A 22,330-nucleotide genomic window follows, 5' to 3' on the forward strand; every position below is an offset into this window, starting at 1 on the left:
GGGCCCCCCTACAACCTCAGCCCTGCCTCTCCCCTTCCTCCATCCTCAGAGAGCAGGTGGAAGGGGAAGGTGGGAAGCACAGGTATGGGTGGCGTCCTCCCCAAAGTCCAGCTTCTCTACTCCTTCCTTAAAAAACAATGACTTTTTTTGTTTTATTTTGCTAAGAGAGACAGAGCCTGCTGATGTTAGGAGCTGCACTTAAGGCCTCAGGCATGCAAACCTGCTGTTCTACCTCTCTGCTAGCTCCCTCCCTCTTCTGACAGGTAAGTCGCCCCCAGGTGGCCTACACTTCTGTCTGGGCCCCTGGCTCTGTGCCACCCAGGATGGTGACGATGGGCTCCCTGCCTTCCAGGAAAGCCAGGACACCTGGCCTGGGGCTGCACAGTGCCAGCTGTAGGGGGGTGCAGCCCATGCCACCTGGGGTGTCCAGCTGGGCTCCCGCCTGGGCCAGCACCTTGAGGATGGCTGTGTGGCCCTGCAGTGCTGCCAGGTGGGAAGGCGTCCAGCCCAGCTTGCTGCGGGCATGCACATCAGCCCCGTGCTCCAGGAGGTCCACAACACTGAGGAAGGTGCCCCGCTGCACAGCCAGGTGGAGGGGCGTCCAGCCCGACTGCTCGGCGGCGTTGGGGTTGGCCCCGCAGCGTAGCAGCGTAGATACCACCACCCCCTCCCCATAGCGGGCAGCCAGGTGCAGGGGGGTCCAGTCCATGCCGCCCAGCGCCCCCAGGTTGGCATGGCTGTCAGCCAGCAGGCGGATGACCTCCAGGTGGCCCTGGTAGGTGGCCAGGTGCAGGGGCGTCCAGCCCTGCCGGGTGGGCCGCTCCAGGCCAGCGCCATACCTGAGCAGCATCTTGCAGACCAGGTGCTTCCCCCTGGCAGCTGCAGCGTGCAGGGGACTGTGGCCCCCCTGGTCCAGGGCGTCAGGGGCGGCCCCACTCTTCAGCAGGTGCTGGATGGCGCGCACCTTGCCCCGCTCCACCGCCAGGTGCAGGGGTGTCCGCAGGTTCCTCTGGCAGGCATCCAGCGCTGCCCCCTGGCCCACCAGCAGCTTGACCAGGCCAACATGGCCAAAGTAGGCGGCCAGGTGGAGGGGCGTCTTGCCCTCGGCCTCCTGCAGGTTGGGGTCAGCCTGCCGGGACACCAGGAGGCGTGCCACGCTCTCACAGTTGTTCTGGGCGGCCAGGTGCAGTGGGGACCAGCCTTCCAGCTCCTGGGCATCCACCCGGGCACCGTGGTCCAGGAGCAGGCGGGCCGAACGGTCGTCCCCGTTCTGGGCAGCGAAGTGCAACGGGGCCCAGCCGTCCTCATCCGCCAGGTTGGCATCGGCACCGTGGGCCAGAAGCAGGGCGCACAGGTCGGGCTGCCGGTCCTGTGCAGCGATCAGCAGGGCGGTGTAGCCACAGGCCGTCTGGCCGTCCACATCTGCCTCGTGGGCCAGCAGCAGCCGCACCTGCTCCAGGCTGCCCTGTGCCACAAGGAAGTGCAATGGCGTCACCCTGTTCTCCTGCGGGCTGGGCACTAGGCTCCCACTGTGGGAGAACTGTAGGATCCGCTTCCAGTCCTCTCCCGAGTCTGCTGGGGGTGGGGAGAGGGATGATAAGAGAGCTAACCTTACTATGTGCAAGGACCTGGGTTCCAGCCTTACATTCCCCACCTGCAGTGGGGAAGCTTCATCAGCAGTTAAGCAGGTCTGCAGGGGTCTCTCTCTGTCTCTCTCCCTTTCAATTTCCCCTTCCTCTCTCAATTTCTCTCTGTCCTATGAAATAAAATAGAAAAAAAAAATGACCACCTGGAGTGGTGGATTTGTAGTGCAGGCACTGAGCCCCTGTGATAATCCTGGTAGCACTAAAAATAAATAAATAAAATTTTAAAAAATAGGTCACTGACCCAGCCCAACATCATCAGACCACCCCGCTTCCCCTGGAGGCGCCACCCATGGGAAGAGTTTTCCCTGAGGGCCCAGGTCTCTGTACCAGGTCTCCTGCCCTTGCAGTGAGGATGGAGAAGCCAAGGGCCCTGGGTGCAAATCCTGACACCAGCCCTCAGCATCAAGCCCTCAGTCGGCTGTCAGTCTGGGCCTCCAGGTTCTGGTCCTACAAGAGGATGCAATGTACCCCCTTGCTCTGCCAGGAAGAGGACAGGCCCCATAGGGAAGAAATGTTCAGGCCAGGGCCAGGGGGTTGGTCAGTGCAGGTGGACACTGAGTCCTGAGGCCTCTGCCCAGCAGAGCATCTCAGTCAGCAGCAATGGTCGCTGACCCTCATGCACTCACAGATAAAACACTGCCCCCATCACCCCAGGCATCTGGATTTCATTAGCTCAGGGGTGTTTCTTTCCTTTTTTTTTTTTTACCATGTTTTCACTGGGTCACCGTGTTTACAAGTTTCCACCACTCCTGGAAGACTTATTTTTCATTCATTCATTCATTCATTCATTTTATATAGAGACAGAGAGGGAGAGATACCTGTAGCATTGTGAAGCCCCACCCCCACCCCACAGTTGGGGATCAGAGGCTTGAACTTGGGTCTTTACTTTTATTTTTTGATAAAAAGTGAGAGAGGGAGAGGACAGAGATGCCACAGCACCACTCCACTCTCATGAAGTCTCTATATGCAGGTGCTCCCTGTGGTGGCCAGGGACTCAAACTGGGGTGCTCATGAATTCGTTGTGAAGTATGTGCTCTGCCAGGTGAGCTATCCGCTAATCTCTTGTTTTTCTTATATTTATTTCTTTGTTTATTTATTTTCCCTTTTGTTGCCCTTGCTGTTTTTTATTATTGTAGTTTTGTTATTGATGTCATCATTGTTGGATAGGACAGAGAGAAATGGAGAGAGGAGGGGAAGACAGAGGGGGAGAGAAAGACAGACACCTGCAGATCTGCTTCACTGCCTGTGAAGCGACTCCCCTGCAGGTGGGGAGCCAGGGGCTCGAACCGGGATCCTTCCACCAGTCCTTGTACTTTGTCCCACCTACGCTTAACCCGCTGTACTACCGCCCGGCTCCCTTAATCTCTTATTTTTCTAATGCATATCTGGGGTATAAATTTAGGGCCTTACAGATGCACAATGCCTCTGAGAGGTGCTTGGGGCTAATTTTTCCTTCCTTTTTTTTTTTCTTTTCTTAAATTAAAGGTAGAATTAAAGAGGAGAGATGCCACCAAACTGCTCCAACAGCCAGCTCCCTTGGTGCTGTTCTTGGTCCTCTCATGTGTTGCTGGAGCTCAAGGCCAGCACCCACCATGAAAAGGTCCACTCTCTCTGGGATGAGACATGCCTCAGACCAGCACTGGGGTATTTTGTCATCCCCCCCCCCCCCCAGAGAACTCTAACTTGCAGCCAGGGTTGAAAGCCAGTGTTCCACCTCCTAGGCCAGCAGGGCAGAGCTACACATTACAAGGACACAAAGCCAAAGATAGAAGCAGAATCAGGTCCTCTAGGGGTGGGGATCACACACCAACAAAGTTAGGGGGAGCCCTCTGTTCCCCACTGGGGCCCTGGACTCACCGCTGCCCATCAGCTCCTGGCTGATATCCTTGCTGACCTGGGGGCATCGGAAGATAGTGGGTGGTAAGTCACCAGGTTTAGCTAAAGTGTCTGGCCTTCCACCCCTTCTCTCAGGCACCCTTATAGGCCAGGAGCCCCACTTCCTGTTCTCTCCCCACCACCAGCTGGACCTTGAGAGGAGGGGGTTGAGAGAGGTTATTCTGGGCCTTGATTTCCCCTGTGGCTGGGCAGCTCTGTGGGTTCAGCCAGAAGCTGTACCCTAATCCCCAACTGGGTCCTTACATTAGGGAATGGGCAGGACAGTACGGGGGGTGGGTGGTGGCAGGCATTGACACACCCAGTGGGGAATCCAGGTTCTCCCCTGCAAGACAGGTGCTGTGTAAATCACATATGCAATGGGCCTCCTCAGGGCCCCAGCCCTCTAGTGGTCCCCACCCTAGGGTGCCTTTGTGCCAATGAGGAACTAGTGTCCCCAGGGGGCCCACCAAGTAACACAGCCCCAGTCTCCACAGGTCCCTTGACCAGGTGGCCCTGAAGAAGCTGTCTGTGTCGTATCCTGGCACTCCAAGGCCTCATCCAGCGCCCCTCACCTCCAGGGGCCGACCCAGGCCTGGCTTGCAGGAGACCTTCCTGGCCAGCACCTCGCTCTCGGGGGCCGCCACCGCACTCTGCAGCAGGGACAGCAGCATGTCTGTCTCCTCCATGATGTCTGCCAGGGGCGGGGTAAGAAGCAACAGGCTGACAGATGCCCCCACGCTTCTTGTGTCCCCCCCCAGATCTGTGCCTATACTCACACCCGGGCACCAGGAGGCAGGAAACCTAGGCCCAGACTGGGCTCAGCAGGGACATATCTAGGGGCCGTCCAGAGATGCTCTGAAGGGCAGCAGTTTTCAGTGGAAGGGGGCATCAGGCCCAGGAGATGCCTAAATGCACACACACACACAAACACACACACACACTTGTGTGTGTGTATGCGTGCGTGCGTGTGTGTGTGTGTGTGTGTGTGTGTGTGTATGCGTCTGTGTGTTTTCTGGTCCTGTGGGGCTGGAGGACCTCAAGGCCCCAGCCTGTGCTCTCGGGTCTGAGGATAGTATACACATGAGGCCACTGCAGGGGTCCTGGCAAGCCCTGCTGAGCTAAAGGACTCAGCTGCCAGGGGACAACAAGGGCTTTCTCTGCCACCTCCTGCAGGTGACACAGGGGCACACAGAGGCCAGCTTGTGGTCTGAGGCTGCTCAGCCCCAGTGTCAAGATGTGGACTCTGCCTGTCCTCTAGGGTACAGCTCTCCCTGTGTGTCTCCTGTGAGTGGGCCTCACCCACCTCCCCTCTGCACCGTTGCACCCTGGCCTCCCCTCCATGCTCAGCTCAGGCCTGATGAGAACCTGGAAAGCACGGCCTCTTCTCAGGGTCCTGGTCCCAGCAGCGCCGCATCAGATCCACCATCTGCTGGGCCTCGACTGGCCACTCCGGAGGGACAGGCTGCAGGGGTGGCCGTGCACCTGCGGCCACTCGAATGATGATTGTCATCATGCTGCAGCCTGTGGGTGAGGCCAGCTAGGGAGAGGGCTGGGTGGCAGGGCTGAGGACCCCCAGGGCAGGGTGGGTTGTGCACAGTGGGGACACCAGCCACGCAGGTATCTTGTCAGCCCATTATGAAGCTCTGCCTCGAGCTGTTCCAAGAGTGTCTGCCAGCCTGGGGCCTCCAGGCACTAAGACTATAAGTACTGGCCTTTCTTCCAGATTTTGGTTCATGCTGAGTCTCTCTGGCCCAGCTGGCTCCCAGGCCCGGTGTGGACATGACCTTCCTCTGTGGGTCTTAGCTGTCCACAGACAGTGGGTCCGGCCTATAGGCCAAGCTGCAGCTGCTCCTTTCAGCCCAGCTGGACCCTGCATTCTGATAAGGGGTTTCCTGGTATCTGGGTGCAGGGGCCAGAGAGAGAGAGACCCAGCAGGAGGAGGGCAGGGAAGAGCGCCCCCCCAACTCAAACCTGCCACTCGTTCTGCCCCACAAGCCCCCAACCCTTCCACAGCCCCTCCCAGCTCCCCACCCCAGGGTGCCGCCTCTGCTTGCTACCTGCATAGGGTTTCTTCTGAGTGAGGAGCTCCCAGATGACAATCCCGAAGCTGCAGAGGGCACAGTGCTCCCTGGGTGACTTTCCCAGACACCACAGTCACCCCTCAGGCTGCTCCAGCCAAGCCCCAATGTATAGGGAAGGTCACACCACCACCCTCCCGGCCCTGCTCCAAGGACCCCGGGTCTGGGTAAGATGGAAACAAGGCTACTAGTCCCGCCGTCACCTGTACACGTCGTACTTGGGCCCCGGGGCCCTGTCACTCTCCAGGAACATCTCAGGGGGGATGTAGCTGAGGGTGCCACGCAGAGCCGACCGCTCGATGTACTGTCGCCGTGTGGACTGCTCCATCCACTTGGACAGCCCAAAGTCGGAGATCTGGGAGGGGGCATGGCAGAGGCTCAGATGGGGTGGTGGGGAGACTTGCCTCCACAAAAGGGTTTAGAGGGCCAGGGGGACAGCAGAGCAGTAGTGTGTAGGACTTGAGTGCAAGAGTTCCTGGGTTCAATCCCCAGTACCACCATCAGTCAGAGCTGAGCAGTGCTCTGGTAGAAAGAAGGGAAGAAAGGAAGAGAGAGAGAGAGAGAGAGGAAGGGAAAGAGAATGAAGGGAGACAGAAAGAAGAGAGAGAGAAAGAGGAAGGGAGGGAGAAGGAAAGAAAGGAGAAGGGACCAGGAAGTAGTGCATCAAGTTGACTGCACACATAACCATACCTAAGGGTCCAGCTTCAAGCCCCTCTAACCCCACTTGCAGGGGGAAGCTTCATGAGTGATAAAGGTCTTCAGGTCTCTCTCTCTCTCTCTCTCTCTCTCTCTCTCTCTCTCTTCCTGTATGAACCGATTTATACAAAGAAATGGAAGGCTGAGGTGGAGGGTCTCCACAGGCACCCTGCTAGCCAGCTTCATGCACCATATCACTGAGTTTCCAGTGTGAGTTCCAGCAGCTTAAAATCCGTGAGGGGCCTCACAGCCAGCAGCAGGCATCCCCCCGCCCCGCTCATTCTGGGAGACTCTGGCAGGAAAGGGGGTGGCGGGCTCACCCAGGCCCTCACCTTGACGTGCATGTTGCTGTCCAGGAGGATGTTGCCTGGCTTGAGGTCCAAGTGGAGCAGTGGCGGCTGGATGCTGTGCAGGAAGTTCATGGCCAGGCTGGTCTCGTGGACGACGCGGAACTTGAGTGGCCAGCAGAGCCTGTGGGTGGGCAGCATCTTCTCCAGGGAGCCATTGGCCATGAACTCCATCACGATGCCCAGGGGCTGCTGGCACACCCCATAGATGGCCACGATGTGGGGGAACTTGACCTTCTCCATCTTGGCCGCCTCTTCAATGAGGCAGTTGACATCGGAGCTGGGGAGAGCGTGGATCGGAAGGTGACTCATGACTGATCACCACAGTGACTGGCAGTACATAACACCTGGGCTGGGGGCCAGAGGCAGGGACCAGTGGAGCCTCAGGAGCCCATGGGGTGGCGAAGGGGGAAAGGGGGCCATGAGAGGATGCCCAACAGAGGTCCAGATGCCTAGTAGCAAGGAGACAAGAAACACAGAAGTGAGCAGGTTCAGCCCTTCCTGCACAACTACACAAACCTCACCACTGTCTGCAGGCTCCGTTCTTGGGCTTATCCACTCGGCTGACTGTGAGGCCCTGCGGGACCAGTATTTAACCTGTTTTAATACATCACGTAGTGCTATTTTGATCAGAAAAGGAGAGTGCAAATACAGAAAATGAGAGGTTGCAGACATCCACGAAGAAGGAAAGCAATAGGAGGTCGTGAGGTAGGTAACACCGCGGGTTAAGCACACATGGTGTGAAGCACAAGTACCTGTGTAAGGATCCCGGGTCGAGCCCCCGGCTCCCCACCTGCAGCAGGGTTCACAAGCACCACTTCACAGGCGGTGAAGCAGGTCTGCAGGTGTCTATATTCTCTCCCCCTCTGTCTTCCCCTCCTCTCTCCATTTCTCTCTGTCCTATCCAACAACAATGACATCAATAACAACAACAATAATAATAACCACAACAACGATAAAACAAAAAGGGGAGAAAATAGCCTCTAGGAGCAGTGGATTTGTGGCACTGAGCCCCAGCAATAACCCTGGAGGCAAAAAAAAAAAAAAAAAAAAAAGCAAGCCCACCTTAGCCTCTGTCAGTACTTTAAAGGAGTCATTTGCAGGACATTTTCAGGTGCTCTCTCTATCTCTCCTCTGCTCCTTCTCTCTCTCCCTCCTTCTCTCTCTCCCTCCTTCTCTTTCTCTCTCTCCCCATCACTCAGTGCATTGTTCTCCTCCTCAAGTGTGACCTGCCTGGGTTCCATGCTGTTCCACTTTCTGGATAAACTCTTAACTATTCATCCCTGTGAATCCCTCACAAAACATCCTTGTTGAACTGAACAAGGAATCAAGACTTCAGGGAAGGCCTTCCAGAGCAAGCAATTGCAAAAAAACGCCCTGGCTCTTTTCCCTGCGTGTGCCCCTCAGGACAGTAAATATGCAAAGTGTTATAGATTGTTTGGGGACTTCAAGGATGGGCAATAAGAGGAAATGGCACCTTTAAGAGCGCAGTATTTGCAAAGCTGCTTTTGTAGTCAGAGGACACTACAAACAAGCTCTATGCACCTTAGCCCAATATCCTGCCAGCCTAAAGCCCTCCAGGAGTGGAAGGTGAGCTGGTCAGCTTCCAATTGTGCTGACTTTCCAGCCCCTTCCCACCTGCACCTCTGCCATGTTTGCAGCCTGGTCCTGCCAGCATTCATGGGAACTGGGAAAACATCTCTCACGAAGCAGAATAAGCATGGGCCCAGCAAGGCCTTTTCTGATCTCCAAGTCTCTTATTAGTAAGCACTCAGCAAACCACAGGTCTTTCCTCTCTTGTGCTTCTTCCAGGAGCACATTGACATTTCATCGTGGGGTCAGCAAAAGAGTTCATCTGGAGAGAGTGCTGCTTGCCATGTGGACAACCCAGGTTTGAACCTGGCCCCCATGGCACTGGAGGAAGCTTTGGTGCTGTATAGCAACTCTCTCTCTCTCTGTGTCTTTGTCTCTCTCTGTCTCTCTCTCTCTCTCTCTGTCTCTCTCTCTTCTCTCTCTCTCTCCTCTCTCTCTCTCTGCCTATCTTGCTCTTTCAATATGAAAAAAAAGTCCTGGATTAACAACAACAGTGACAATAGGAACAGTGATAAATGCATTTCTGTGTGGGGCTTTCAGATGTGTGTCTTTCTCCCTCTGGGCTGGAAGCTTCAGGAAGATAGTCCATGCCTGCTCTCCCCAGCACCTCCCAGGGGCTGCCACAGTCTTGGCTTGGAGCAGGAGAGCAGACAGGGTGGCTGAGTGGATGGTGCCAGCTGAAGGCATGGAGGGAGGACCCAAGTCACCTCCAGGCAGCACAGACTCTCCCTTCTCCACCCCCCCCCACACCCCACCCAATCCCAGGTTGTTCCCAGGACTCAGGGAGGAAGAATCCCAGGAGGGACTGTTCATCTAATAGTGCAGTCTTGCTGATGCCCTCTGTGTCCTTTCTTCTGTACTTTTGTTTTAAGTTTCCTTTTAAAAAAATGTTTGCTTTATTGAATATAGAGAAATTGAGAGGGCGGGGGGGGGAGGAGAGAGAGAGGAAAAAGAGATACCTGCAGCACTATTTTACAACTTGTAAAGAGTTCCCCCTGCAGATGAGGATCAGGGATTCGAACCTGGGTCCTTGTGCATGGTAACGTGTGCACTTAACTGCCTGTGCCACCGCCTGACCCCTTGTCCTTTCCTTCTTTACCTCTTGGGCTATTAATGGCCAGGAAGCGAGCTCAGCAGTAGAGCTCCAGACATGCACACCTGAGACCCCACATTCAGCTCCTCATACTACACTGCATGTGCTAGAACTAAGCGGAGCTCTGTCATTCTTTCTTCTTTGCTTATAAGAATAAAAAAATTATTATCTTTATTTATTAGATAGAAGATGGCCAGAAATCAAGAGGGTAGGGGGAGAGAGAAAGGAAGAGAGAGAGACACCTGCAGACCTGCTTCACCACTTGCAAAGCTTTCCCCCTGCAGGTGGGGACCAGGGGGCTCAAACTCAGGTCCCTGTGCATTGCAACATGTGCACTCAACCAGGTGCGCCACCACCCAGCCTCCCAAAATAAATATTTCTTAAAGGCTATAAGTAAGTTGAACACATCCTGGAATAATCTAGTCCTCCTCCCAGGTCAACTGGAGGATGTTGAGAGAGGGAGGGTGAATCTGGGGCTGCCTCTCTCTGCCCCCATTCAGAAGGGAGGGGTGTAATGGGAACTAGAGAGACTACCTTGACCTTGTGGGTTCTGACACTGGGGGTGGGGTTACTGGTCATGGAGGACATCAGAGCAGGTACCTTCAGGGCATGGCCTCTGCAGGTCCTCCTGCCACAGAAGCGATACACACAGAGCCTGGGCAAGAGTGGCCTCAGAGGCTCTGGGGAGCACATGGGAGGGGCAGAGACCCAAACAAGGAGCGAGAGAATAGCAGCATTGCAGGCCTGATCCTCTGGCCAAGCCACCAGAAACTGGGCACTTCTATGTCCCCAAGCTTCCTTGGGGGTCAGGAGTTGCAGCAGAGAGCTAGAGGCATAAGCAGGAAGAATGGGGTTCTTCACAGCTCCGCCTCCCCTAGGGAGCCCTGCCTGCCTCCTCTGAAGTTGGGGTGGTGGGTGGGGGCGCAGAGAGCCTTGGGAAGCTGTCACCTCCACCCTGACACCCAGAAGTTAGAAGATGAGATGGTTCAGATGAGTTAAGTCAGGTGAACAAAGTTGTCTGGGAGGGCGGCGCCAGCCAGCCTTGATCTATGAGGGGGTGTGGCCACTGCATTCCAGGTACCTGAAGACAGCCCAGGGAGCTCAGGCCCCAGCAGCTTGAAATCCCCCTGGTAGCAGCCACAGCCTCCCTCAGGGGCTCCCGGGCCTGCCTCGGTTTCCCCTCCAGTACCTGGTGGCCTCAGGCAGGAGGCAGGGGGAGCACTTGAGGGCGTACTCGGTCCGCCAGCGCTTGTGGCGCACCTGGAACACCTGGCCGAAGCCGCCGCTGGCCAACCGGCACCAGTCACTCTCGAAGTCGTTGCGGGTGAAGACGGGGAGGCTGCCCAGCCGCTGCTCCACGTCCGCGGCCATGGCAGAGGCCCCCACCTGTGGCAGGGACTCTGGCTGCTTGGCTTCCTGCTCGTCCTGCAGGGAGGAGGGCGGGGAGGTGAGGAGGTTCCCTCCCAACTTCCTCCTTCCTTCAGGAGCAGCCCAGCACAGCAGAGGCGGGGAAACCCTCAGGGAGTTCCAGCCTGGAGGAGGGGCAGCTCTGTCCCTGGCAGCACCCCAAGAGAGAGACAGCGCACCCCCGCCACACAGGACCGGCCCTGAGGAGTGGGCTCTGTTCCCACCTTCAGCCTGGAGCTGGGAGGCACTGGGGAGAGGCTTGCCCTGAAGTTGGAAGTCTGGAGTCAGGTGGATTTCACTGCCTCCTCCCCCTCAACCTCATTAGAAGTTGATTGATACATGGCACTCACCTGCTCCAGGGGTTATGCAGGTTCAGGGAGGTACTGGGGAGGGAGGGTGTCTCTGGCGTGGAGCAGGGCGGGGCCTGGCGCCCACACCTCCCCAGAAAGAAGTGAAAAGATGCTGGGATTTTCTGGTCTGGCCGACTCAGTGCCACCTCAGTTGTTGGGTTTCATTTGTTGATAGGTCCGGAACTGTGAAATGTAGGTATAGACAGACCATGACCCAAGACCATCAGACACAACAGCCTATTCTAGCCACAAGATTTTCCTCAAGATGCTCTTGGTATTCTACCAACATATTTTGTTTTGGCAGATCAGGGATGGAAATTTTCTGGAGTAGGGGCCGGGTGGTGGCATGCTTGGTTGAATGAAAACACTATAGTGCATAAGGTCCTAGGTTCAAGCCCCTAGTCCCCACCTACAGGGGAAAAGCTTTGCAAGTGGTGAAGCAGGGCTGCAGTCCTCTCTCTCTCTCCTTTTAGATTTCTGGCAGTCTCTATACAATAAATAAAGATAATTTTAAAAAATTAAAGAATTTTCTGGACTTAGAATTATCAAAACAAATGTGTGTGGGGGGTTGTTTGGAGAGGAATCACAATTTTTCAGATCTCCCTTCTTCTCCCTCCCCACCCTCCTCACACACATGCAAACTCTTAAGACCGAGGCGGCAGAACAATACTCTGGAAGATGCTATGTTGGAATCTAGGGAGCCTTTCCCCAAACCAGAATGACAAGCTCTGTTCATACAGGGGAGTCCCCTTCTGTCCCCATTCTCCACCCAGTAGACATATTACAGGACAAGTTGTGGCAGGCTGCGCCTGCTCAGGGCTACATGCTCAGGTGAGGGAAAGGCAGGTCAGGAAAAGGAGCGTGAACAGGAAGGAGGAGCCTCCACCCAGGAAGTGAAACTCCCAGAGGGAGGCTAGAAGGAGGCAGTGGGAGCAGGGAGGGGTGAGAAATGAGAGCACAGGCCTCAGTCAAGGCTGCAGCTAGACCTTGGCTTTCTCCCTTGCACTCACCAGCCAGTGGGCCGTTCCACTTATAAATGGAAGAATGATAGAACCCTCATTTGAAAGGGTCACTGTGTTACAATGCCTGAGGCAGGAGAGGACAGTGGTTGGAAGCCGGCTAGTACCTTCTAAGTCTCAACATGCTCTCCCAGGTGATTTGATTGATCAGATAAGGTGATTCGATCAATATCTACTGAGTTATATCTAATTAGCCAAATTTTATTCTATTTTTATATGGTGCCTGGAATGAACCAAGGGTCACATGCATGCTTGATAGAGAGAGACCACAGCACTGCTCCACCATCTATGTAACTCCCATATGGGGCCAAGGAGCAAAGCCAGGGCCCCATGATGGTAAGGCATGTTCTATGAAACCAAGAGAGGAAGGGTGACAGAGAGACAGAGAGTCACCTTCTTGATTTGCTTATTTTTAAATGGCCATTCAGAGAAAACCATAGAAAAGACCAACTTAGTGTTCTCAGAAGCATCTCTGGAGCTCACTCTAGTCAGGACACCTCATCAAGGGAGTCCTCATAGTTGAAGCGTGCAGGCATACAACTGTGGGAGGCAGGAGGGTTCCAAAGCCAGGGGCACAGAATGCCCCTTGGAGCCCGCTACTGGTCAGGCCCCTTAGATCCAGAACCCCACCCCTGGCCCTGGATGGGCCACACAGTCTGGGGCTTCCATATGCAGTTTCATTGAGGCCCCACTGGCCATGCTCTGCCTTGTCAAGGAAGCAGGCTGGGTTCTAACCCAAGGCACTTAATTACTGACAGAATGACCACAGGCAAATCACCCAGCTCCTCCAAGCATGTAAGAGTGGGAACTGTCGGGAGTCCGGCTGTAGCGCAGTGGCTTAAGCGCAGGTGGCGCAAAGCACAAGGACCGGCATAAGGATCCCGGTTCGAACCCCGGCTCCCCACCTGCAGGGGAGTCGCTTCACAGGCGGTGAAGCAGGTCTGCAGGGGTCTATCTTTCTCTCCTCCTCTCTGTCTTCCCCTCCTCTCTCCATTTCTCGCTGTCCTATCCAACAACAACAACAACAATAATAACTACAACAATAAAGCAACAAGGGCAACAAAAGGGAATAAATAAATAAAATAAATATTAAGAGTGGGAACTGTCACAGGACCTACCAGGATTGGCTAAAATGACAACAGCTGATGGCTCCAGGTAGAGTGGACACAAAGCAGAGGCTCAGGAAGGGACAGATCTGACTGCTCTGGGCCAGCCAGACTCGACACCATTTTCCTCGAATCCATCAGCAAAGTCCAGGGCTTGGAAAACTCTTTATAAAAGCATGCACCAACATCATAAATGATCACAAGGACTCTAGCAGGAAGAGGGGGGTGGGGTTGGTGAGATGATTTCTGAGGACACTCCCCAAGGGAAAAGAAGTTTGGGGCAGTTGCAGAAGGAATTCTGACTTTCAGCTTGGCCTTGAGGGGTGTGACAGGGTGGGGTGTGGAGAGGAAGTGAGGCTGTAAGGGAAAGAGAAGACCCGAAGAAAGTCAGGCTGCCAGTAGGCAGCCTTGAGCTGGAGTTTCACCTTCCTTCCTTTCTTTCCACAAATCCACTGCTCCTGGAGGCCATTTGTTCCCTTTTTGTTGTTGTTGTTGCCCTTGTCATTATTATTATTGTTGTCGTTGATGTTACTGTTGCATAGGACAGAGAGAAATGGAGAGAGGAAGGGAGTCAGAAAAGGAAAGATAGACACCTGCAGACCTGCTTCACCGCTTGTGAAGCGACCCCCCCCAAAGGTGGGGAGCTGGGGGCTTGAACCGGGATCCTTACGCCGGTCCTTGTGTTTTGCGCCATGTGCGCTTAACACACTGCACCACTGCCAGGCTCCCCCCTGAACGTGTCCTTTAAAAAAAGACTTATTTACCTTATTTTATATGTGTGTGTGAGAGAGAGAGGAAAGCCAAAGCACTCTGCTGTCCTGCAATGCTGGGGACTGAACCTGGGGTTTCACACCTGCAAGGCCTGCGCTCCACCCACTGAGCCATCTCCACAGCCACACTTTGTTTTTCTTCAGTGAATCCGAAGTAGCCTCACAATCCCCTGGCACTAAACAAAGACGATATATTTTTTAAAAGAATGGGCTTTGTTAAACAGTAAGGAAAGCAAGAAGACAAGATGCAAGAAACATGAAACCAGCCACAGGGAAATCGTTTCCTTTTCTTACCCAGCGCCCAAGCGCCCCGAGCCTTCTACTGCACACTGGAGAAAGCAGCTTTTCCTGCTGAGGTCCTTTCCCAGTCCAGCTCTCCCTGGCTCACACCCATGCTGCAAGGACTTGGAGGGAGGAGGAGGGTGACTTATGCACAACAGCACAACCACAACATTCTCACAGTTGCCATCTGGGAGTATTTCCAACTAGGTGACCCCACATCCAAGGGAATCACAGCTCATGTCTTCACACCTCCAGCCTGCCTCGTGATTAGTTAAATTCATGCTCCCTTTCTTTTTTTTTTTTAATTTTTTATTTATTAAAAGGAAACATTGACAAAACCATAGGATAAGAGGGTTACAACTTTGCACAGTTCCCACCACCAGACCTCCGTATTCCCATCCCCTCCCCAATAGCTTTCCCATTCTTTATCCCTCTGGGAGTATGGACCCAGGGTCGTTGTGGGTTGCAGAAGGTGGAAGGTCTGGCTTCTGTAATTGCTTCCCCGCTGAACACGGGCATTGACAGGTCAATCCATACTCCCAGTCTGTTTCTCTTTCCCTGGTGGGGAAGGGCTCTGGGGAAGCGAGAAGCTCCAAGGCACACTGGTGGGGTTATCATGCTCCCTTTCTAACTCCTAGAGAAGCTCAGACACCCCTTCTTGGTTACTTGAGGTGACAGGACTCTTGGGACATTTGCTTCTTCTTTTCTTTTTTTTAAATTCTTTCCCCCCCCTTTTGTTGCCCATGTTGTTTTATTATTGTTGTAGTTATTATTGTTGTCGTCGTTGCTGGATAGGGCAGAGAGAAATGGAGAGAGGAGGGGAAGACACAGAGGGGGAGAGAAGCAGGTGCAGACCTGCTTCACTCACTGTGAAGCGACTCCCCTGCAGGTGGGGAGCCGGGGACTAGCACTGGGATCCTTATGCCTGTCCTTGCGCTTCGTGCCACATGCGCTTAACCCGATGCACTACCACCCGACCCCCAAGGGTTAGGTGCATCAGAGATCTTGGTGGTTTGGAATGTTGTCACTGTCTCTCAGATGGCAAATATTCTTTCACATCCTCTGCAGCTTCTTATTTTCATATGAACTCAGTTTAGTGCCACAAGCATCTAAGGTCACAAGGGACCTGTGGCCATAATCCTGACTGTCGTTTTCGACGGGTTAGGTTGTTTTCGCCGGGCTGGCTTCACGGGCGGGTAACAGACGACCAGGGACTCATAGTTGAGCTGTAGGCAGTATCTCTTTATTCATGCAGGACGCAGCACAATCTAAGCCGAGCTAAGCTAAACTCAAGGTAAAGTACTCTAAAACTCACAATGCTGTCTTTATATATACTTGACAAGTAGGGTGGAAACAGGGTGTGACATAGAGAGGGTGGAGAGAAAAGTGACTGGTGACAATCAGAGTGTGACAAGGAGGGGGGGTGGAGCAAAAACATATCATGAAACAGTGGGGATTGAACCAATGCCCTGGAGGGAGGTGCTTGTTAACAGCGGTTATATAAATAGAATGAAGTGGTTATGTAAATAGAATAGTGTTAAGCAGGGGGGATTTAAACCAAATGAAACAGAAGGGGTCTCATGCATACCAACACCTGACAATAGGAACTCTGGCTCCTGAAACACAGGACTTCAGCATTTAGCTTCTTGACACTTAGGATGATGCTGGTTTTCCAAAGCTCTTCACAGGGGAGATGGGTGACTTATATTGGGGGGACTCCCTAACTGACCACCTCCAGAACTGTTCTTACTTCGTTTTAGTGAACCTTATTCCCTCCCCTGCATCTGCTCTTCCTCCGCCTGGTCCCTGAGAAGGGCTATTTCTCTAGAGTCTCTAGGAGCAAGTACACCTGTCTGAGAAGAAACAAGTCAACAAAACCCAGCAAACACCAGCGGTAGGTGTTCCTGACTCTCCACCCCCTAGAGCCCTCTGGGCGAGCACACAGGCGTGGAGATCTGAAGGCAGAGCTTTGACTAATATTTCTTCCACTCATCAGGGCTCTGCCTGAGGCTGAAAGATATCTTTGGGAGCTGTGCCCATGGAAAGGTCTGTGTTAGCTAAATCAAATTTGGCTTCTGAAGAAACTTCAGGATGACTTTAGCCATAATGGAAATGTCTCTTTGTCTTTCCCTTCTGGGCTACAAAGAAGGCACATGTCCCTACAACTGTCAAAAGCTTTTGCCTTGATGACCTCATTAATACTTCCTGGAGCTCCACCTCTATCCCACTAGGGAAAGAAAGAAACAGGCTGGGATCAACCAGTCAATGTCCATGTCCAGCAGAGAAGCAATTACAGAAGCCAGAACTCCCACCTTCTGAACCCCATAAAGATCTTCAGTCCATACTCCCAGAGGGGTAAATAATAGAGGGAGAAAACCAGAGGGCTCTGTACTCCCACTCCATCAAGACCAAAAGTGTGTGTTACCAGGAATCTTGTTTTTATGCTATCACTGAAAGGGAAGCGAATCTGAAAAACACCAGAGGAAGCCAGGCACTGTTTCTCTTATCTGAGAGAGAAAGAAGAAAAAAAAAGGAAAGGCACCCAGAAGTAGTAACAGGTGTAAGGGTGACTTAGAAAGGAAGTGAAGGCAGCGCCACTGGAAAACAAACAAACAAACAAACAGGAAAGTGGTCCAGGAAGTGGCACAGTGGATAAAGTCCCCAGCAACATATGCACCAGAGTGATGTCTGGTCCTTTCTCTCTCCTCCTGTCCTTCTCATAAATAAATAAATAAATATTTAAAAAAAACAGGAAAAACATACATATATACATAGATATAGTTATAGAATCAGCCTGTATCTGTGACCTTAGGAGAACTACTGCAGTTTCCAATGGAGGGGATGGGACACAGAACTCTGGTGGTGGGATCTGTATGGAATTATACTCCTATTATCTGACAGTTTTGTAAATCAATATTAAGTCACTAGTAATAATAATAGTAATAAAAGCTCTTGCCGCCAGGAAGTGGGAAACTGTGTGTTCAAATCATTGTGCCAGTGACCTTGGCTCAGGAGTGTTTGATGTCACCACCGGCCCAGGGTCCCCCAGTCGCACCCCAAACACACGTTTTCACAGAGAATTCAGCCTGGTCTCTGCACGTCACACCCAGCCCTCCTCTCAACCTGTTGTCCAGGTCAGATGGGAAGGTAACCCAATACTGGGGGGAGATGTAAACTGTTATCTAGCAGACTGCTGATGGATTAGCAGGGCTTTCAGATAAAACCTTAAGGGGGTTAGAATTTCAATTCCCCTTCATGCTTGCGGAGCAGAGAACTGGCTACTTCCCTGTATGAGTGGAAAACTAACGAGACAGTGGGCAGTGGAGCTGGAGTGGGAGGTTGGACACGGGTCAGGCTTAGGGGTGAATTCCTCAGAAAGTGCTGGAGAAAACGGAGACTCTCTGAGGCTCTCTTTCTTCTGCTTCATGTAGGAGATGGTAAACCCTATTGCCAGTGCATCTCTCATTATAGAAGAAAAGCCCTCTGAAGGAGTTAAAAGTATTTCTCTGTGGCAGTGTTATAGTCCTGGCCTGGGAGATAGCTTGCAGGGCTCACGGCTCTACCCAAACCCCTGGAATCAGGATAATCTGGGCAGGACCTTTCTTTCAGTGAGGGCCTTTGGCTGATGACAGCTCAGAGGCAGCATTCAGGGGGACCACGGGGTTCTACATCACACACTGATGTGAGAGAGAGTTATAGTGACAACCACATGCTTCTCTGCAGACTGGGGGACCCAGGGGCTTCAATCCCAGATGAGTGAATGCTGTGCCCAAGAGGGAAGCTTGGACCACTGCTGCTAACTCCCCTCAGGTTCAAGGGCAGGAGCAAGCACAAATAGAAATCTAGGTCCTCCAAGAAGCCATGTCTTTAGGGTAAGGTTATTAAAGGCTTTTTGGTATACTTAATCCTTTTTTCTTTTTCTGTGAGACTTCTCATGGGAGGAGAGATCTTTCAGGCCCTCCAACTAGAAATCAAATTACACACACACACACACACACACACACACACACACAGAGAGTCAGACACAGAAAAGAATTCTGCAACAACAAAGTGTTTATAAATGCAGCACCCAGGATCCAGAGATTCAGAGATTCAGAGATTCAGAGAATGTATGCAGTGGCGGCTGGAGAGACTTTTGCTGATGGGGGGAGTTGGGGGCCTGGAGGGGCTCAGCACAGAGCTGTGAAGAGTTGCTGGACCTCTCTTGCCTCTGCTTCCTCATCTGTAAAGGGAGAATTGTAATGACTACCCTTTGACCAGACAGGATCTGAAGCCTAATAAACATGAAATAAAAGCTACCTGTCAATTCTGTTATGCAGGGGTTCTGAGATGTGTAGGATTTATTTCTTCTCCTCCTCCTTCTCCTCCTCTTCCTTAAGGAATTTTAAGCTTTATTCAGGAAAACTGAGAATACACATGCTGGAGTACATGTGGGCAGAGAGAGAGAGGGAGGGAGCATGAGAGCAATTTGTTCACATGTTGAAGCTCTCAGCTGGGCAGAGAGCGAGTGAGCGAGCTACGAGAGCTTCAACTCTGGCTTATGGTGGTGCAGGGGATTGAACCTGGGACTTCCAGTGGCTCAGGCATGAGAGTCTCTTTGCATATCCATTATGCTATCTACCCCCGCCCTATTTATTCATTTTTTAAAAAGATTTTTAATATTATTTATTTACTTATTCCCTTTTGTTTCCCTTGTTTTATTGTTATAATTATTGTTGTTGTCATTGTTGTTGGATAGGAGAAAAATGGAGAGAGGAGGGGAAGACAGGTGGAGAGAAAGACAGACACCTACAGACCTGCTTCACCACTTGTGAAATGACTCCCCTGCAGATAGGGAGCTGGGGGCTTGAACTGGGATCCTTACGCAGGTCCTTGCGCTTTGCACCACATACACTTAACCTGCTGCGCTACCACCAGACTCCCCTATTTATTCATTTCTTTTAAAAAATTTTTTTCCCTTTTGTTGCCCTTGTCTTTTTTATTGTCATTGTAGTTATTATTGTTGTTGTTACTGATTTCATCGTTTTTAGATAGGACAGAGAAATGGAGAGAGGAGGGAAAGACAGAGAGAGGGAGAGAAAGATAGACACCTACAGACCTGCTTTACTGCCTGTGAAGGCACTCTCCTGCAGGTGGGGAGCCAGGGACTCGAACCGGGATCCTTATGCCGGTCTTTGTGCTTTGTGCCATGTGCCATGTGCACTTAACCCACTGAGCTACAGGCCGACTTCCTATTTATTCATTTCTAAAGGCTGTAAATATCAATGAGAGATAGAGAGATAGAGAGAGAGAGAGAACTTGACCCCTACATTTGCATATGCAGTGCTGGAGATCAAAGTTGAGCCCTCAGGTGTGCAAGCCCAGTTCACTGCCCACAGAGGCCTGTCCAGGCCTACATAGGGTTTGTAGGGCTTACCGAGTAAATGGGAAGAAGAGGTTTAAAGTGAAGGGCCAACAGGAACAGAAGCCAGAGACTGGGAATGGGCAGAAAGGATGTAGATAAGTATATATGGAAGTTGGTTTAAGAGAGGAGAGTTGTGTGTGAGAGAGTCGGGGGGGAACCACCATCTCACTAGTATTCCCCAGGTTTCTGTGGGGAACCACAGAAACAGGAGGCCTAGGACAGGCTAGCTTCAGTGGCAGTTAGAAAATCACCTTCACTTCAAGTTGACTCGACGGCTTCTTGGGCTCATACTGGATGGGAAATGTGTAACCACCATGTGCGATCCTGTCACTGTCTGAGGGGCAAATAGGAGATATGCTGATTCTAAGTTAGATTTAAAACTTATGAATCACAGCTCTTACTCATAGGTAGTAATGAAATGCGTGGAGACTTTACAGTAGTTCCAGTAGAATAAGGCAAGCGTTTTTTTGGGGGGAAATCTTAGATAAGCATGATCTTAGCGCGCGCGCGCGCACACACACACACACACACACACACACACACACACACACACACACCGGCAAAAGAGCCTGTGTGCCCTTTATCCTAGGCTGGGAAGGATCGAGACATAATGAAAGTGGTATTTAAGAGGATTATTCTGGCTGCAGCCTGCTGGCCAGCTTAGCTAGTGGTGTGATGAGCAAAGAGGCTAGCACCTCAGGCAAGTCAACCAGCTCCAGACCCTCCCTGCCTTTCTCCCATTTCTCCCAGTCCTGACAATGGGGTGCAAATGAGTTCTGCAAAGCCTAATACTATTAAAGAGCATCTCTGTCCTGCACCTCCCCCGCTTTGATCCCCACCCAGCATCCTCAGCAGGCTGGGCACCCATTTCTGCAGTCAGATTACATCCCGGTCACACTCAACCTGTAAGCCATTTCTCCAACCTCCATCTTCAAGCAGTCAGACCCTTCCAATCCTGATAAAAAGAGAGAGAGAGAAAGGGGGGAGGGGGCTGGGCGGTAGCGCAGTGGGTCACACACAAGTGGTGTGAGGCACAAGGACCAGGGTAAAGATCTCCGTTTGAGCCTTCAGTTCCCCACCAACAATAACAACAACTATAAATGACAAAGGCAACAAAAGGGAAAAAATGGCCTCCAGGAGCAGCAGTGGATTCGTAGTGCCGGCACCGAGCCCCAGCAATAACCCTGGAGGCAAAAAAAAGGAAAGAAGAAAAGAAAGGAAAAAAAGGGTCCAGTGGTGGTGCACCCAGTTAAGTGCACAGAGTACTAAGCACAAGGATCCTCACAGGGGTTCAGGTTTGAACCCCCCAGGTCCCCACCAGCAGGAGGGAAGCTTCACATGTGGCAAAGCATGTCTGCAAATGTCTCTCTTTCTCTCTCCCTATCTCCCCCTTGTCTCTGTCCTATCCAGTAAAATGAAAAAGATGGTCACCAGGAGCAGTGGTTTCGTAGGCTTGGCATTGAGCCCCAGCGATAACCTTGGAGGCAAAAGTAAATAAATAAATAAAATAAAATAAACAAAAGCCTCTTGTGTAGGAATGTCAGAAGAGAGCACACACTGTGTCCCTGTCATGATGTTGAGATTTTTACAGAAACCATCTCACCGAGCTCATACGATAAACCCATGGAGTAGGCACCACAGCCTATCCCACCACCAGAGGGACACTGGGAGGATGGAGCTGGACAGAGATGATGCTGAGTCCCTGCAGCAGGACGCCACCACTGCAGCCCTGGCCACGTTTCTGTCTCCACTGCACCCCCCTCGGGACCGCTCAGAAGGTTCCCACGTGGGGAGGGTAGCTCATCTGCTCTGGGCACCAGTGTGGGCTATACATTTTTAAAAAATAGTTTATTTAATAAGAAGGCTACAGAAAGAAGATAGACAGACAGGTAGGCAGACAGACAAGTACTCGAGCACTGCTTAGCTCTGTCTGGTGGTGCTGCTGGGGTTTGAACCCAGGACCCCAGAGCCTCAGGGATGAAAGTCTTTTGCAGAAACCAGTATGTTGTCTCCCCAGCCCAGCTGCGCCACTTTTGAGTGATGAACTGTATTCAGCAATACATGAGTTCCATTGAGGCCACATATCCAACAGTCCCTGGGCTATTTGAACTTGGACATCCTAGTGGCCTCTCTCCCCAGCACCGGGTCCCTTCCAGGTTTTCTCACAGCCTTTGATGTAGCCAAAATCCCCCGCTGTCTGTGAATACAGGCATTTTGCAGTGAAATTCACCTCCTGGCTGCTGGGAGGACTCCCAGTGTGAGGGGGAAGCAGGTGGGGCTGCTGGAGTTTAAAAGACGAAGGTGAAGTTGGAGGCAGACACATTTGCAAGTGGAGACACTGGGACTGAGCTGTAGTGCACATCTCACAGACAGCCACTCCTCCACTGGAGGAGACTTGGGGCTAGATCAGTAGCCACTTCTGCCACTACCCAGCTGGCACCTCTCTTACCCTCTGCCAGGGCTGAACCCCTGAGCCGCCAGAGAAACTTGGTCCCAGCCACAGGGCCAAACCAGAGCAAGGGAAGGAATGTCTCCAGGGAAAGTTTCTGTTTCGTTTTTTTTTTTTTTGTTTTTTTTTTTTGCCAGTATGAAATTGAGATCAAATGAGAGGTCTTGTTAAAGAAAATGTCACCCAGCGGGCTTCAGGTCACAGGACCCGGGGCT

The 22,330-nt window shown here is 52.3% G+C and overlaps 1 protein-coding gene and 1 non-coding gene across 5 annotated transcripts in view; both read right to left on the reverse strand.

The window, feature by feature from the left end:
- Window positions 1–11,237, reverse strand: part of ANKK1 (ankyrin repeat and kinase domain containing 1) — an 11,496-nt gene extending 259 nt beyond the window's left edge. Inside the window, exons 1-9 of one of the 4 annotated variants that reach the window (XM_060180047.1) lie at window positions 10,518–10,650; window positions 9,863–9,956; window positions 6,628–6,922; window positions 5,803–5,954; window positions 5,579–5,628; window positions 4,887–5,042; window positions 4,094–4,212; window positions 3,504–3,540; window positions 1–1,575 (exon numbers count right to left, since the gene is read on the reverse strand). The exon at window positions 1–1,575 is cut by the window's left edge and continues 259 nt beyond it. In XM_060180047.1, coding sequence (XP_060036030.1) covers window positions 284–1,575; window positions 3,504–3,540; window positions 4,094–4,212; window positions 4,887–5,042; window positions 5,579–5,628; window positions 5,803–5,954; window positions 6,628–6,885 — 2,064 coding nt within the window. In that variant the 5' untranslated portion in view covers window positions 6,886–6,922; window positions 9,863–9,956; window positions 10,518–10,650 and the 3' untranslated portion in view covers window positions 1–283. Of the gene's footprint in view, window positions 1,576–3,503; window positions 3,541–4,093; window positions 4,213–4,886; window positions 5,043–5,578; window positions 5,629–5,802; window positions 5,955–6,627; window positions 6,923–9,862; window positions 9,957–10,517; window positions 10,809–10,959; window positions 10,979–11,085 lie in introns of those variants that run through there. The other 3 variants (XM_060180045.1, XM_060180046.1, XM_007536071.2) reach the window with 3 other exon arrangements.
- A 4,017-nt stretch (window positions 11,238–15,254) lies between these two features.
- On the reverse strand, window positions 15,255–15,329 carry LOC132535043 (small nucleolar RNA SNORD24). The gene has a single exon (XR_009546827.1). It is a non-coding gene; the product is annotated as a small nucleolar RNA SNORD24 (small nucleolar RNA).
- Window positions 15,330–22,330: the final 7,001 nt, after the last annotated feature.

Source organism: Erinaceus europaeus, chromosome 20, assembly GCF_950295315.1.
Source record: "Erinaceus europaeus chromosome 20, mEriEur2.1, whole genome shotgun sequence".
Lineage (NCBI taxonomy): Eukaryota > Metazoa > Chordata > Mammalia > Eulipotyphla > Erinaceidae > Erinaceus > Erinaceus europaeus.